Genomic DNA, 16,489 nt, shown 5'->3' on the forward strand with positions numbered 1-16,489 from the left:
AGATAAGCTGTCCTCCAGGCCTTCAGATGAGAGCTTGAATGAAGTAGCTGAAGGCAGTATTGATTCCTTGGCTTCACCAGTCAGCAGTGACAAGCCTAGGCAGATGATTCTGGAGTGCCTGCTTGCTTGTGGGTCACAGGGAAGGCAAAGTTGAGTGAGTTTGCTGCCCAGAGACATGGCAAAATGACATTTTCTTTAAAAATTCACTAGCATTAAATACCTCCTTTCCTCCACTCCCATCCCTTTTGCTGAATCCTTTTCATGTTGACAGATTCTGAAATTTGTTGCATATTCTGGGAAATGGTCCAGTAAGACTTGATTTTTGTCATTGTTTTGTTTATTGACATTGTTGAGTTTTGTCCAAGTATAAGGCCAAGTTGTTATAACTAGGACCCAGTGAAGAATTGAAATTAAAAAAAAATTTTTTTTTGAACAGCCTAAATTCTGGAGACAATTTCACATTTTTATTGGGTACTTTCTTAAACTATGTGGTATCTGAAATTGATGAGCTTTTCACAGGTACAGTTAATCAGGGATTATAGCATTAAAATCTGGGCCTGCTGTTCATTAGCTGCATAACCTGGGCAAATTACTTCTGTTCTTTCAGCCCATCTCATCTGTAAAAGGGGATAATCATAGCAGAGGTAGCACCTCCCTCCTGAGGTTCTTCTGAGGATTAAGAGCTGGTGCAGTTGAAGTTTTAGGTCAGTGTGGGTATAGTAAGTGCTTGAGAAGTTTCCCCACATGCATCTTCAATATACAAAATGCTGTCTGGACTGAGTAACAAAAATGTAAAACAGGGGAAGAAAGAAACCTGACATAGTCATCTGAAGTGAAAACATCTTACTCTTGGAGCACCTGGGTGTCTCAGCCAGTTAAGCATCCCACTCTTGGTTTTGGCTCAGGCCATGATCTCATGGCTTTGTGGGTTCGAGCCTCGAGTTGGGCTCTACACTGGCAGTGCAGACGGAGCCTGCTTGGGATTCATTCTCTCTCTCTCTCTCTCTCTCTCTCTCTCTCTCTCTCTCTCTCTCCCTCCCTCCCTCCCTCCCTCCCTCCCTCCCCTACTCATGCTGTTTCTGTCTCAAAATAAATAAATAAATAAATAAACTTTAAAAAACACATCTTACTCTTACGTTTCATTACAACTGTTTCTCAAATATTGGCAGAATGTTCTTTCTGGATGTGGTTTACATCACATCCTCTGAGGTCCTTGCTTAGGAGAGGTTGGTTCCATTCCATTATTTCTCACATAAGTTCAGAGACTTCTTTCATTGATGTCTTTCTGGCCTCATCTCTCAGGGCCAAGCTCCACATGTTCTTCATCTGCTTAGTCAGATTGTACCATACTGTATTACACCCTGTCCTCCAAATGTAGCAAATTACAAAATTTTACATTCTCTAAGTGTTTTGTAAATTACTTTTAAAAAGAGACATTAATTATGCATCGCAATAAAATAGCTATATATGGGAAAGGTGGAATGTGGTAAAATGCCTTTTTCCTTTTTAAGTCCTCTGTTGTAGGGTAGTGAAACAAGTTCGAAACTAATTTATCAGTGTATCAGTGAATTTTCCAGGGATTTTTTTTTTTTAATCTGAATATATAAGCATTGTTTTTAACCATGCAGTTTTTTAACCAAAGCAACTCCAGGGAAAGATTGTTTCACTACGTTCCAGACTAGTATAAATTACAGTGTTACATCTCTGTTCAAGAACATTAAAATCCTCAGGCAGTAAGTTACAGAATCTCTTATTCATTAGATTCCAGACTCCATGCTTCTGTGATAGGATCTTCTAAGAGGGCCACCCCTGTCCATACCAGGTCATTTTGCACCAGTTTCAGAGTCACAGATCATCCAAACCATTGGCTCTTGCTGCCACCTTTTCTAGTCTTGTCATTGTCAGAGAGATGGATTGTTGTGTTCCCAGCCCTTGAAGGACTTGAGGTGTTCCCATGCTGAGGTTATGCTTGTCTTCTCCCTCTCTGGCTAGCACTTTGTCACTGCCTTCATCTTCCAGGTGCTCAGGTACACTTTGTACCTCTTCCTCTCTTACAAGGGATGGTGACATTGAGGGCAAAGGAATCTAACATTTGCCAGACATGGTGCTAGGCATGTTATGTCTCATTAATCACAACAGGTGATGACAGCCTGTTTGACAGATGAAGGAAATGGAATTTCTCTTCATCTTGGTCTAAATCCCGCCTCCTCTATAAAGTCCAAGCATGTTAGCAGAGTTTTCTCTAGCCTGGTGATGGGCTTGCTACCTGAATCTGCTAGCATATGTGGTAGGAAAAAACCAAATTAAAGTCCTCTGGCATCAGAGAGACCTGCCTGGAGATCTCACTGTTGTTTCTCCACCAGACCAGACTGTGGCAAGGAACTAGGACATGCTAGATCACATTCAAATGCCATCTTGGTCACTGTTTCCAGTGATAACATACCTGTGGGTTAGGAGTCCAGCAGAATCCAGCTTTGGCTAAAATCTTCCTATGACTCATAGTTTGGTGAGGTCCTGGTATGGTTTATCTTAAATAGGTTAAAGTCCACTAAATTTCATTAAGATTCAACTATATAGTGATGTATATAAATATTAAAGGCTATATTATTTTTTAATTTTGAACTTACCCATCTACAAGAGGTTTTGGTAAAATGCTTTTTTTTTGTTTGTCAGCATCACAGGGTTTTCTTAAGTTGAATCTAGAATTTCAATTCATATATCCTTCTTATTTAAAGAAAACCACAATTTTAGTATTTGCATTTGTTTTTCATTTCTCTTCCCTACCTAGAAACGGTGGAAAGAACTCTCTAAGGAAGACTTATGTCCTGCTTTTGATCATTCACCAGCCAAAATAATGACTGAAAAATACAATGGAAATAGGATAGGCCTAGAAGAAGAAAAACTGACAGGTGACAGATACACAGGACTATCCTCTAAAATGCAGGATACCATGGAGGAGAACAGCGAGAGGTAAGCTGATGGCAATAGTATGCTTAAAAAGATGAGACTTTTTTATTTTAATAAATTCAGTGGATATGAACTAATATAGGACTTTTGTTTATTGAATTAATGTAGCTATTCACTTACTTATTACCTAAGGGTATTTGAGTAGTATATGATGACATTGTTGATCTCAAAAGCGCTTTTGCCCTATTATGAGGCCAGTACTGATAGAAACCAGTTGGAAAATGGCTTAACTCAATACTAACTTGAGTGCTATAAAGTTAATATAATTAGATGCTAAAACATACAGTATATAGAAAATAAGTTGTACGAATACCTAACATTTGTACAAGTATTCGTGTTCATATTTATGGTTGTAATGGAATTGATAATATGCCTTTAATGAAATGATAAAATAGTTAAATGAATATTTAAGCATCATTCCACTATTGGAAGGGGAAGAGTCTTTTAAAAAAAAAAATTACACAAAATGCCCTTTTATACTTTCTGAGTTTTGAAGCCATAGGAATCTGTAAACGATTTCAGTTTTTAAATTAAGCATTTCCATTTCTAAGGCTCTGATTATCTCTCACCAGTTAGGAAGCTGGTATCCTCAGGTATGAGTGAAAGAGCTCATTCATTTCCTCTCTTCATCTGTCAGTGATGTTCTCTCTCTTCTTTTTGTCAAATAGCTTTTTGTGGAAAATTGCATGTTGTAGTCCTGTTTGTTAACACTGGGATTTTGGGGCACCATGAAAATTTCTCCTATACATTACAGTAGCTTCACTTCTGTTCTCCTATACATTACAGTAGCTTCACTTCTGTATTTCACCAGTATAAAAATTACCTGAAATCCTATGACAGGTAACATGACAATAAATACATAATGTGTTATTATGTATTGTATTGAAGAGTTTAGTGACTTAGCAGTGTTACTCCTTATTTATGGCTCTAGTGGTTTTAAACTAAAGTTAAAGCATGAAGTTGCTTATTTATTCCTTCTTTCACTTTAATTAGAATACTTTTAAACCAAGAGATCAAAATTGTTTTAAATTGTCTTTATCGGTAATAAGATTCTCAGGTTCCTAATGTTGTTGTTTTGGCTAGTACCATGTGCAGAATTAAGTGGAACACAGGCTTGATGATTGAATCGGTATCCTTAGTATTTCAAAAGTGTTGATTTTTAATCTTTCCTAAAGAGGAAAACCACTCAGGAGTTACAGAGTGATTGCAGAGGTGGTTTTATTGGGGGCAGGGGAAGTGGTGTGTGCATACATAGGTTGTTTGCTCCCCCCACCCCCAGTATAGAGCAGACCAGGTCGGGCTTGAAAGCAGAGGCAGGGCCCCAGTAGGAAAGTAAGGATTGTGAACAGAGAAGACTGAGAGCAAGGTTGTAGAAAAGTGAAAGGGCATAAAAGAAAGATTGCCATGAAAAATTGTATTGTTCAATCCTAATAAATTTTAATACTGATCTTATAGCTTTGCATTAGGGAGGCTAATAAAATAAATCAAGATCTTATTGAAGGAATTTCAGTTTCAAGGGAATAGAACACAATACTTTTTCTTTCATTTTCATTATTAAATATCCTTCAAGTCAGTTTTTTCATAATGAAGGTCACATTCCTATAGTCATGAAATAATTTAGTGAGTTATACAAAAAGCATTTTTTAAATAATAGAATACAATAAAATAGAAATTAGAGTTTAAATTAGAGGATAAAATAGATCAGAGTATCACAGATAATAGCTAAGTATTTTAACATCTTTACATAATATAGTAATTCTATACATTGGCATATATATTGTGCATGTATAAGTGTATTTATGTGTGAGGCTACTTTGATGTGATGACCGTAAGATATTTCTTGCTGTTAAAGTTTAAAAGCCAGTGTTCTCAATTATAGTGTAACCCATAAACCCAGGTCACTGAGTGGAGAACAGTTTGGATAAATGAAAAGTCAGGTTACTTGGATCCCTTCTCCTTTGTGTTTGCATAGCATGAAGTATGCCTGTCAGAACATGTATTGGTAGTAGCCTGCTGTGGGTGCCACTGTAAGGAATTCCATGTGGCCTTCCGAAGGCAAGGGCCCACGGGAACCGTTCCCTACCGATTTGTGGCTTTTGAATCATAGAATTGTTTAGACCTGGGAAGGTTATTACATGGGCATAATTTCCTTAGGCCCAACTAAGTAAATAAAGATTCACAAATAGAGAATAGTTCTTATTTCTCTCAAATTGCATTCTTAAATTAAGTAATGTCATCTCTTGGTACTTGTTTTCGTTCCATTCCTGAAAACATATAGTACATTTTTGGAAAGCAAGAGCCTCTATTCCATTATTCTACATGGGAAAGAATTCTGTTTTCAACCCAACCAAAACCACAACCAGTTTCTCTAAATATCATAAAAATCCTCTTTAAAAAATCCTCATGGGGTGCCTGGGTGGCTCAGTTGGTTAAGCATCCGACTTCCAGCCCAGGTCATGATCTCATGGTTCGTGGGTTCGAGCCCTGTGTTGGGCTCTGACCCTATTGGGGTTCTCTCTCTCCCCCTCACTCTGCCCCTCCCCGACTTGCTGTCTCCCTCCCTCTCTCTCTCTCAGAAAAAAAAAAAAAAAAGAAAAAAAAAGAAAACCTCTTAAACTCTTACATAATATTTAAAGCACTAATTACATAATCATGTAACAGTGAACTCATATTGGAGTTATATGGTAAATATCAACACTAGATAAAAATTATAATTATCTTCTATATTGCAATGAAATTTTTAAATGAAATAATCTATTAAAGATTCTATCTGAATTGCACCCTGGTTGTTTGGCCTCACGCTTCTGGCAGGAGAAAGTACATGTAATCTTTTACATATTTTATATATGTTTCACCTGCACTTGAATACAACTTAATTTCTTTTCACTGGAAGGTACACACATATTTGTTAATAATGAATTTTAAATTCAGGTAATAATTTTTGCAAGTCATTACAGCAGAGTTCAGACTGCCAAAGATACCCAGGTGTATAATAGGTAAAGTGAGGAAGACATTAAAATTCAAAGGGCACACAGAGATAAGCAAAATAGAGCCTCAAGTTGCCAACATATTTAGGGAGTAAAACAAGATCCCAAATTAGCAACATGGAAGAACAGAATTGAAAAGAACATTGTTAAAATAATCTAATATATAGTGTATATTCAAATTTCTCTAGTAGTCTAAAAGATCCACCTTATTATAGAGTTGTGAAGCCATCATTATAATCTAATTTTGGAATATTTTCATGATCCCAGTCTCTGTAGCTATTTAAAGAAATAATTCAAGATTTAATCAAGGATCATGGATTGTATTTGATTGATGTTAGTCTTTAGTCTCCATTAATCTGGAACTTTTCACCACCACTTTTTTTTCCCTTGCCTGACCTTGACATCTTTGCAGCTGCTATACCAGTTGCCTTCTAGAACACCCCACAATCTTGATTCCTCTGATTGTTTCTCATTATTAGATTCAGGTTAAACATTTCAGCTGGGGGGAGGGGGGAAGTTGGCTCTTAATGTAGTAGACTGACAAGGCATTCAAAATTTGTAATCAAGCTACACAACTAGAGAGCTGGACTTAAGAACACTTACTGTGGCAATAATGTTTAATTCAGAGGCAAGGAAACTGGTTAGGTTTTTGCTGTATTATAGGAAATAAGTGAAAAGAGGAGATGGAGTTTGTGAAATTTTTTTAAAGGCAAGATATAGTAATGTACATGTTGCCATTAGCCATTCTTCTTTACAGTGCCCTAGGACTGTGTGTCTTGGGAGTCAGAGAGCTTCCATTGGAACAGACATTCTGTATTGAATAGGAAGATGGATGCTAGAAATAAGTGTGAAATAAGTGAAATAAGCAATGTATTCTCACAAACAGATAGGTAGGCATCCCATGGTAGCATCTTCATGGAAGTATGAAGCAGATAGCTTTTATGAGTGGCCTTTGTGGAAAATCACGTAAAGACAAAAGTGGCTTAGATGCCAGGGACTCTTATCCCTCACCTCTTCCAGCTGCTTAGGAAGAAAACAAGCTGACAGCCTCCAGCTCACATTTCAACAAAAGAGAGCACCATACTTATTTTCAGGTCCTGCCAAAAGTATTTATTAATAGAAAATTGTACCAGAAATTGTTGAATTATTAGAGTACATCTCTGGACCACTTAGAATATTGAAAATCCTCCCCTTTTTCATTCTAGTGTTTTAACGAGTTTAAAAATGTGGGGCTTGGGAGGTGGGTATTTGGGCTTAGGTCCTCTGCATTAGAGTAATTAAGTCTTACCATGCACTTCCTTTCATTTGTTTTTATGTATTCTAGCGTTCTACGGAAACGTATTCGAGAGGACAGAAAAGCTAACACGGCTCAGAAGGTGCAGCAGATGAAACAGAGGCTAAATGAGACTGAACGAAAAAGGAAAAGGTGGTTATATTGGCAACCTATTCTCACTAAGATGGGGTTTGTGTCAGTCATTTTGGTGGGCGCTTTTGTTGGCTGGACACTGTTGTTTCAGCAGAATGTCCTATAAATAACAGTTCTGCCCCGCAAGCTCCCGCACTAATAGCTGACAGTGTTGCGTTAGTCACAAGGGTTTGTCTGTTAGCAAACTCCTCACACCCCAGAAATGGTGCGGTAGAATAGACACCAACCAGACAAGTGATATATTCAGTCCCCAGCCCAACATCTCAGGACACTGTCCCCAAACTGTAAACAGCTATCTGAAATAAAGACTTGAATGCTTGTTGAAAACTGGTACATTTTGCAACTGTATTCGTACATGTTCAGTGTAATATTTCACCTGACCAGATTGAGAAATCCTCAAAACAAAGATTTGTTTTTGGAGGCTATCTGGATTTTAACCTGCACTTGATAACAAGCAATAAATATTGTGGTTTTATCTACATTATTACTGGAAAGAAAATGACCTTTAAATAATGCGTGTAATGTATAATGTACTGTTGACATGGGCATCAACATTTTATATTCTTAATCATTTCAGGGTAAATATATTTTATAAGTATTTAATCTTACTTTTGTAGTTAAATGTACTTTTTAAAAGCTCAATATGCAAAATCTGTTACCATAAAAAAATAAATTGTATGTTGATTCAATTGTACTGGATACATTTTCCTAAAGAGAAGTTTGATATGAGCAGTTAGAACTAACTTTAAATAAGCACTTTTTACTATATATTTGCATTTCTTTTATGTTTTACAGTTTTCCCAAATTTAAAAAGAAAAACAAACAAAGAAACAAAAATTTTCCCTAAAAATATCTTTGAAGGAAAATTCTCCTTACTGGCATAGTCAGGTAACATTTGGTCTCAAGACTTTGTAAAGAAATTGGTTTCTGTAAAGCCCATGATGGATACTGTTTATTTTTCATGAACATTTCAATGTAATTACCCTAATTTATAGTTGGGGTAAACGATGCTTTAGGAAATAAAAATAAGGAGCAGCATTTTATTATCCACAGTTTCAGTTTACTATACTGAAGTTTTGAAGTAAAATTTTTTCAAGTTCTTTCTACTTCAATAAATAGTATGATGATGTACAAATCTGACCTTGTCCCTTTAACTTCTTAATGGGTATCTTTAAAGCATATTGTCTGGTGAATTTAACTGCTCATTTGAGTGCTAGCCTTCTTCATATCCCAACATTCCATTCAGTGTTTAACTTGTTTAGCTTAAACTTTAAATAGTTGTTATAAATTTAATTACTGATATAATAAAGTCACATTACTTCACTGGTTTTCGAACTACGCTTATTGGATTTTTGAAGGGTCGCCCCGAGGTGGTTGGAAGGACTCCAAGCTACCAGCCTTTACTTTCAACCAGAGCATCTCTGCTTTATCTATTTTATATACTACATAAGATCGCTGCATGAGGTTTAATTATTTTAAGGGGACAGTTAAAATCTTAAAAACCGTTTGAAAACCATTGGTATAGATAGGTATTTTGAATTGATTTGAGTAGTTTTTTGAATGTGTTAAATTATGCTGAAAGTCTGAAAGCAGGATGTAGGTGGTACTACATATTAAATAAGATTTACGTAACTTGTGCCTGTGTCCTAATTCAGTATTACTGTGCCCTGTAACCTTTAAATGGAGAGGAGGTAAGAGGGACTTTTTTTTTTTATGTCTGTCTGCATTAAACCTGTGTTCAGGTACCGGGACCCGTCATTATTGGTTTAAAACCTTTCTATTTTGCCTTGGTTTATATTTGCTAAAATGCAGTATATTACTCTGCAAGTAAAATATGGGTAGATCATACTGAGTCTCCAATTGAAAGTAGCCTTGCCTTAAACAAAAAGGTAAAAACTTCTTACAAAAAACAAATGCTGATAATGATGCCCCTTTGCAGGGTAAATGTGCTTCCCTGGATTCTGGATTTTAGCTTTGCTTTTTGTCTGCTTTCTTTCCTTCTGAGTGGTGTTTTTTGTCATATATCTTAACAGTCATGTTCAGTGTAGTAAACATTTGTTGATAAACTTCTGCAGGGGTTAGTCATCTTTCCTCTCAAGCAGATCCTGAAGGATAGTGTGTTGAGTTTTTACCAGTAATAATATTTTTGGTGGGTTCCATGTACTAATTATTAAAAATACATGTGCTGTGGTGCCCAGGGTCATCATCCTGGCCCCTTTATTGAAAGCGGTGTGCTAGTCAGAGGGAAGGACACAGACCGGGCTCCTGCCTTCTCGGGTAACAGCCAGACGACAAAGTTAGCAATCCGCGGTAGGTTTTACATTTTACAAAATTTGTGTCTCCTAATATTTTCTAATTATAACAGATTTTAAAAGTCAGTTGTATAGTTTGACTTTAATGAGGTAGTATTATTTTTGAAATAGGTTAAGGACGAAAAAAAGGTTTTTTAAAAAGCCAGAGGCTTTATCATTTTTAAGAAAGGATATCTACATTAATATATAGTGCATTTGTGTTCATATCTGTCCCTGCCGATAAACTGACAGCTGTCTTTGATTTAATGCTGTCTTCTCTGGCTATACCAACTGGTCACGTATTTGTTTCCAAGTGTAGCTAAGTATTTTATGCTGGCCTATTAGCAATTTTTATCTATGCTTGCTTATATATAACATGTAAAAACAGTTCTCCATTTTTAGTTTATCTGTATATAAAATAAAAATAATACCTTTTCCTGAATCCTTAGAGGATTAAAAAAAAAGTAACATGTGAAAGTGTATAGAGAACTTTAGATCAATATAAAGACCATTCTTCATGTTTAGGGTATATTTTACATATGTGCTCTGTCCTTTTCCTCTTCTGTCTTCAAATTAATGCTGACTGCATTGATATATTTCTACCAAAAGGAATGAACAAAAAAGAGGAAGTAAAAAAGCATTGATTTTTTTTTTGTTTATTTTTTTAATATCTCTGCTTAACAGGTATGTTACGAGAAGTAATTATAACTCTTAAGTTAATTTTATGTATATTTGTGCTTTTGTCCCTTTCATTTTAAATACACTAGAATTGATGGTATGAATCAAAAAATACATATTGGTTTAAAAAGTAGTTTATGGAATGGAGCAGCCTCCACTTTTTATATCAAGTCCTTTGTTTTCAGTGTCAGTTCAAAGTATTGGTACCATTTATTGATTGGTACCAATAAACTGCTACCATTTATTCATCATTTACTATGTACCAGGCACTGTGCTAATATGCACTTTTATAGATTATCCTATTAAATCCTTACAATACGCTTTTGAAGTAAGTGTTGTTATTAAGCCATAATCAACCTGAGACTTAACATTGCTAGGTTCTTTTATGCTGCAGTCATTGAATCAGGCTCTGTAGATTAGAATCGATCATTCTCAAAGAAAGACTTACCTCCTACAAGTCATTTCCCTCTTAGAAAAATATCTGACTAGATTCTATGTAAATAGACACAGGCCAGAACCTGATTATATTAGAAATACTGTCATTAACCTTTGTATATTCTATTTCAGCAAGTACCTACATCCCCAGTGTGCCTGCCTGGTTATTGTACAGATTTTAAAATTTGGTCTGCCTTGGTTTTTACTTTCAGACACAAAACCTAACAGAGGTTTTTCTTAATATAGTCTCTTATAAGCCTAATGCCATTATGTATGTCATCCACTTCTTCCTATGTTCAGGCAGGAGTTGAGGAATCACACCTTCTGTAAACATCTGTTTGTTTTTTTGTTTTTTTTGTTTTTTTTTTTGTCCAGCAGTCCATGTGGGTTTGGCAGGGGAGTGGGGAATAAGGATTAAGGGCTTGGATGTCCGAAATCTATTGCACTCCAATGGTGGGGGGGAGCTGAGGTCAGACCTTGGTGCAGTGATCTGGTCTGAAACTAAGTGCAGAAGTGTCTGTTCTGTGTTCTCCTTTCTACATCAATAGCTAATAATAAAGTCTCTCTTATTTTAAGAAACCTTTCATTTGGCCTTGACTAATTATTTAGAGGATAGGGGCACAAAATCTTACGAATAATATTTTGAAGGTAATATTCTTCCATATAACCAAACTAAGTTCTACTGACTTAATATGTGGGTCTTGGTCATTCCTTGAATGATTTATTCTGGAGTTGACCTGTTTCTTTCATCTCTTTCCCTAGTTCATTTGTTTAGATTTGATTCCATTTATTTAATACTTATCTTCAAAGCACTATTTCAGGATGACGTCATCCATAGCTCCTACAAGAGTGAATATGTTAGAACTTCAGCTCTCTCTTGTTCCATCAGGTCTGTGATGCATAAGTGCTGACTTGCTTCGGTGGGAAGAGACTCGGGTTGTGTGAGCTGCACAGTGCCTGCTCTGCCTGGGCCTCCCCAGTCCAGATACTGCATGCTTTCAGCTACTTCCATGTCCTCGCCATGAGATGGCCATTTCATTGTCCCTCCAGACCTGAGAATTTAAGCTTTTAATTTGGGAATTTTAAGCCACTCACTTCCATGGGTAGTGTTCTAAAGAACAAACTTCTAGGAAAATGGTTATGAGTTTAGCCATCTCATTTTTCCCTCATCAGCAAGCATTTTCTCAATATTTACCACATTCAGATTGCTCCAGCAACAGCAATTCTGCATAAGTGCTTTTCCTCAGCATTCTTCAGAGAAATAGCCATTAAATTTTGGAAACTTCTTTGGGGAAAATGTTTTCCTCACTGTCATTTATTCCATCACAGGGCATTGCCAAGTGGAAGCAGTGACTCAGATGAGAAGCTTTTACTTGGTATGAAAGGCTTCGTCTTTATCAGTAACAACCTGACAGTGAAAAATTTTAAAGAGCTCTGACCGTCTCTGGGTAGTCCACTGGGAGACTGCAAAGTTCAATCTTTTGAACTCCTTCTATTTTGGTTTCATAATGTAGAGCGGAATATAGGAATTACAGGATATAGTGGCGATATTACAGAGTCTACTTTAGTACTGTGGTTTTTCATTAGGTAGTATTAATATATGTGTATGTGTATATGTATATATATGTATATATATATACATATATATATAGTACCTATTATATACATAGTGTATTATATATAGTATATATTATATACATAGTATTTATAGTATATAAGAGTTGCATGGAAGGTTTTTTTCTTTATAGAGACCATTTTTTAAAAGCATCAATTCTTTATTGTTGCTCTAATTTGACATAGATTTTTGTAGACGTGATGGTGTCGGTATTTCAAATTACCACTATAAAAAAAACCGAAGTTATTTTGAGTTTGGTGAATTCAGGAAAGGGAGACTAGTATGTTTGTTTTCTCTATAAGGCAATGCTTTCTTTGCTCACCTTTACAAAAGGTTTTGTGATTCTTTTCAGTAAAAAATAGTGTGAATATCTGGTGGCAAAAAATACTTCGGATGCAGCTTGACTTTCTGTTACTTCAGGTATGGAGCCAGCTTGGGAAGATCATGCTCAGTCTGTAAATCTGGCCCTGTTCCAGAATGACACTGGACAGTGTGCACAGGCGCTTTCTCCACAGAAAGCTTGCAGCACGCACGGCTAATTCCACTTGATTTGTTTGAACCCATTTTACCTTTGACTTGTTAAATCAGCAAGAAGTGATTCAAGTGAACATATTTTTTCCTAAAATAAAGCCCGTCTTCTCAGTCCTGCAAACAAATACATTCTTTTAAAATAGTTAACACTGCCAATGATTCCATCTGACTTTTCCTATCCCCCAGAATAATATTTACAAAGAAAAAAATGAATTTTTAAAAATGCTGTCAAATTCTTTTAGTCGTTACAAGTAATAGTTTGCCATTGGTAGGTGAATCTTTAACACTGCTGGGGAAGACGGCAATGTGTTATTGGACACCTGCAGTTCTGCCAGTCAGCTTAACTGCATAATCTAAATTTAACCTGCCTAACACCTCTTCTACATACATTACCCTATTTTAAGATAACAAAAGTAAGTCAGAGGCGAATAAGTAACTTGCCCACAGTTGCACAGCTAGTACATGACAGCTGAAACTCAGACTCCTGTCTGTGAAATTCCAGTAGCTCCACACCTCACTCTGCTTCTATTATGACTTTGTTTTTTATGGAATATTCAAATACTTAAGTGGAAAGAATTAGACAACCACTTGTTAAAAAACAAAGTAACCCTCTTCTTGTTTTTTGAGTGAAACAAATCGAAGTTTTTCCCTCCAAAAATTTTTGTGAAAACAGGTTGAACTGCCACTGAACCAGAGAAATACTGGAACACCAGAATATTCTCTAAAGCAAACCATTATTTCATTCACTTTGATTGAGTGGATTAAATTGCTTTGTTTTGATGGGCAGATTTTCTCAATGCATGGGAAATAAATATGTTTTTTACAGCAATCAGAGTCAGTAAGAAGCACTTTTCCTTACTATGTCTGCTTTGGTTGAGGGCTCAGCAGAACCCAGCAGTAAGCATCCGTAGTAGGTTTTGTGACTCACAGACACCTAATGAGAATGTTTCTTGGTGACTTGACATTTCTCTGTGCTGGACAATCAAGAGAAATGGGGTATTCAGAAGAACAGGTGCTTGGTATTGTTATTCTTCAGTAGGAAGAGTCGGTCATTAGGAAAAAGTCCAGTTTGTAGTATTTGAAAGTTTTTGACTAAACGTTATGGGAGAATGTGTGGGTATGGTTTATATTCCTATTTATACATATGGAGACAATAATAAGTATTTATTTAGATTTGGGGGTTTTTTGTGTGTGTCATAGCGAAGGAGGTCAGGGGAAGAATGGAAATAACATTTACCTCCAGAGTTCAGTTACTTGCAAATATTGTGAAATACCATCAAAAACTGCCCTTAAAATAGTTATTTCATCTGTCTGTTGCTTGTTTAAACTCTCATTAATCTTTACTTTTTGACATTAAAATACAATATGTCAATTATTTTATGTCTGTGTTTTCTTTTATATTGGTAGTAACCTAAATGATGTCACTTCGGTTCTGTATTGCTATAATCATTAGTGTTATCCTTCAGGACAAAAAAGCATGCTGCTAACAGTCCGTGACTTAAAGATATAAGCCAACTTTATGTTCAGACCTTACGTTCATAATATTTTTAGCAGTATGATACAGTGGAGGTCCAAATTGGATTAGACTTTTGCATTGAATTCCAAAGTATTGGTAAGTCTAGCACATACCATATAATCTTGCTAAACTGTTGTGGGTACATTTTTTTTAAACCCGTCTGTCTGTCAGTATTTCACATGGAGGTCATTTCTTGAGTAATGCAGGATGACCTGAGGAATTCATAGTTAGTAATTCTTGATAAAGCCGTATGAGTTACGGTGCTTTAACATGAGTCTCCCTCACACCACCAATTCTGTTTGAAAATCGAGCACATAAGCAGATTTACCAAGATAACAGTGAAGCACTTAGTGTGGTTGAATGTGATACGTTAGAATGTTTTTTAGTTGCTTTTTTAGTTCATTGTTAGTCCTTTTATGTTTGTGTGTGTCTATGTATGTCTGTGTGTTTGGTAAATCTGAATTGAATAGATGACTTCTTATTTTATGTTTTAGGCCAAGATTGACAGACACCTAAATATTCATGACTTGAGAATATTCTGCAGCTATAAATTTTGAACCATTGATGTGCAAAGCAAGACCTGAAGCCCACTCCGGAAACTAAAGTGAGGCTTGATAAACCTGTAGATTGCCTCACATTTGTCTGTTTACAGAGTAAACTTTACATCCAGGGAAAGAAGAGCACCACCAGCAGAAGACTTTGCAGAACCCTCTAATTTGATGTATTGTTAAGTTTTTTTAATGTGTGTATGAAATGTAGAAAGATGTAAAAGAAATAAATTAGGAGAGACTACTTTGTATTGTACTGCCATTCCTACTGTATTTTTATACTTTTTGGCAGCATTAAATATTTTTATTAAATAGACTATGTTGGTTTGTGTGCCTTATCTTAGGACAGCACTGCTTTAGATAATGAATGTTTCCTTAAGAGTTTACTCTCACTTTTTTATAACTCATAATCGACGTTTAAATTGAAATCGGTTCAAAATGTTGGTCACTTGCTTTTAAAAATTTTCTTTAGTTACCTCTCAAGTAGTCTTCCTGTCAGAATAGGTTAGATGAAAGCACAGAAGAAAAGTTATAATACTCCTTTTGTTACTTGGAAAAAATATTAATATGGATTATGGTATTAAATTATTTTTAAGTAAGTAGCAACTCAATGCAGTTTTTAAAATCATTGTGTTACTCTTGTGTTGGATGTTGTGTGTTCCTCAAACACTTCCTGTTATAAAAAGACCAAGGGTTCCCTCTTGAGTGAGAAGCTTTTGGCTTCTTTACCATCGAATTTCCCAACCAGGCGATGTGTTTGGGCTGTGTGTGCAGTCAGTTGTCAGGTTACTGGTGATATTCTTCTTGTCTAGACACACACAAGCCTGTGTGTCATGTGAGTATCACCTTAACAGTATAACAAACTCATAATTGGTTTTGTTTTGCCAACTGTGAAATTTTTATAATACTGTTTATTGAATACATCTGTTTCATCTTTTAAAAATGTAATGACTCTCCTTATGTTCATTTTGCCTTGCTTTCCAGTGTTTCTGGTTTATTTTGGGAGTAAGAAAATTCTTGATCCCTAGTAAATCTTTCATAAAGAATGCATGAAAAATTCATTATACCATAAAGTAGTGCAGGAGGATAATCCTCCTTTTTAAAAAAATACTTATTTTGAGAGAGAGCACGCACGCCTGTGTGCGAGCTGGGGAGGGGATGAGAGGGAGAGAGAGAATCCCAAGCAGGCTCTGCACTGACATCGAGGAGTCGGATGCTTAGCCGGCTGAGCCACCCAGGATAATCCATCTTTTGTGTCAACGAAGTTCTTGAAGGTCATCCACACTCAACTAACTACTTCTATTTCCTCATTACCCGTATACTCTTTACCCCAAGAGTGTCTGACTTTGTCTTGTATGACTACAGAAATGCCTCAGAAAAGTCATCTTAGCTCGTATTATAGCCAAATATAGTTAACTTTTCAATTCTTACCTTATATGACTTCTTGACAGCAACATTAAGAACTCCTTCTTTGAAACTTTCTCCTTAGACTCAA

The 16,489-nt window shown here is 36.0% G+C and overlaps 1 protein-coding gene across 3 annotated transcripts in view; it reads left to right on the forward strand.

The window, feature by feature from the left end:
• Positions 1-15,295, forward strand: part of PTPN2 (protein tyrosine phosphatase non-receptor type 2) — an 84,683-nt gene extending 69,388 nt beyond the window's left edge. Inside the window, exons 8-11 of one of the 3 annotated variants that reach the window (XM_042961367.1) lie at positions 2,789-2,970; positions 7,279-7,380; positions 8,176-8,268; positions 14,941-15,295. In XM_042961367.1, the coding sequence (XP_042817301.1) occupies positions 2,789-2,970; positions 7,279-7,380; positions 8,176-8,227 (336 nt within the window). In that variant the 3' untranslated portion in view covers positions 8,228-8,268; positions 14,941-15,295. Of the gene's footprint in view, positions 1-2,788; positions 2,971-7,278; positions 8,156-8,175; positions 8,269-14,940 lie in introns of those variants that run through there. The other 2 variants (XM_042961368.1, XM_042961366.1) reach the window with 2 other exon arrangements.
• The last annotated feature ends 1,194 nt before the right edge of the window (positions 15,296-16,489 follow it).

This window comes from Panthera tigris, chromosome D3 (assembly GCF_018350195.1).
Source record: "Panthera tigris isolate Pti1 chromosome D3, P.tigris_Pti1_mat1.1, whole genome shotgun sequence".
Taxonomy (NCBI): Eukaryota; Metazoa; Chordata; class Mammalia; order Carnivora; family Felidae; genus Panthera; species Panthera tigris.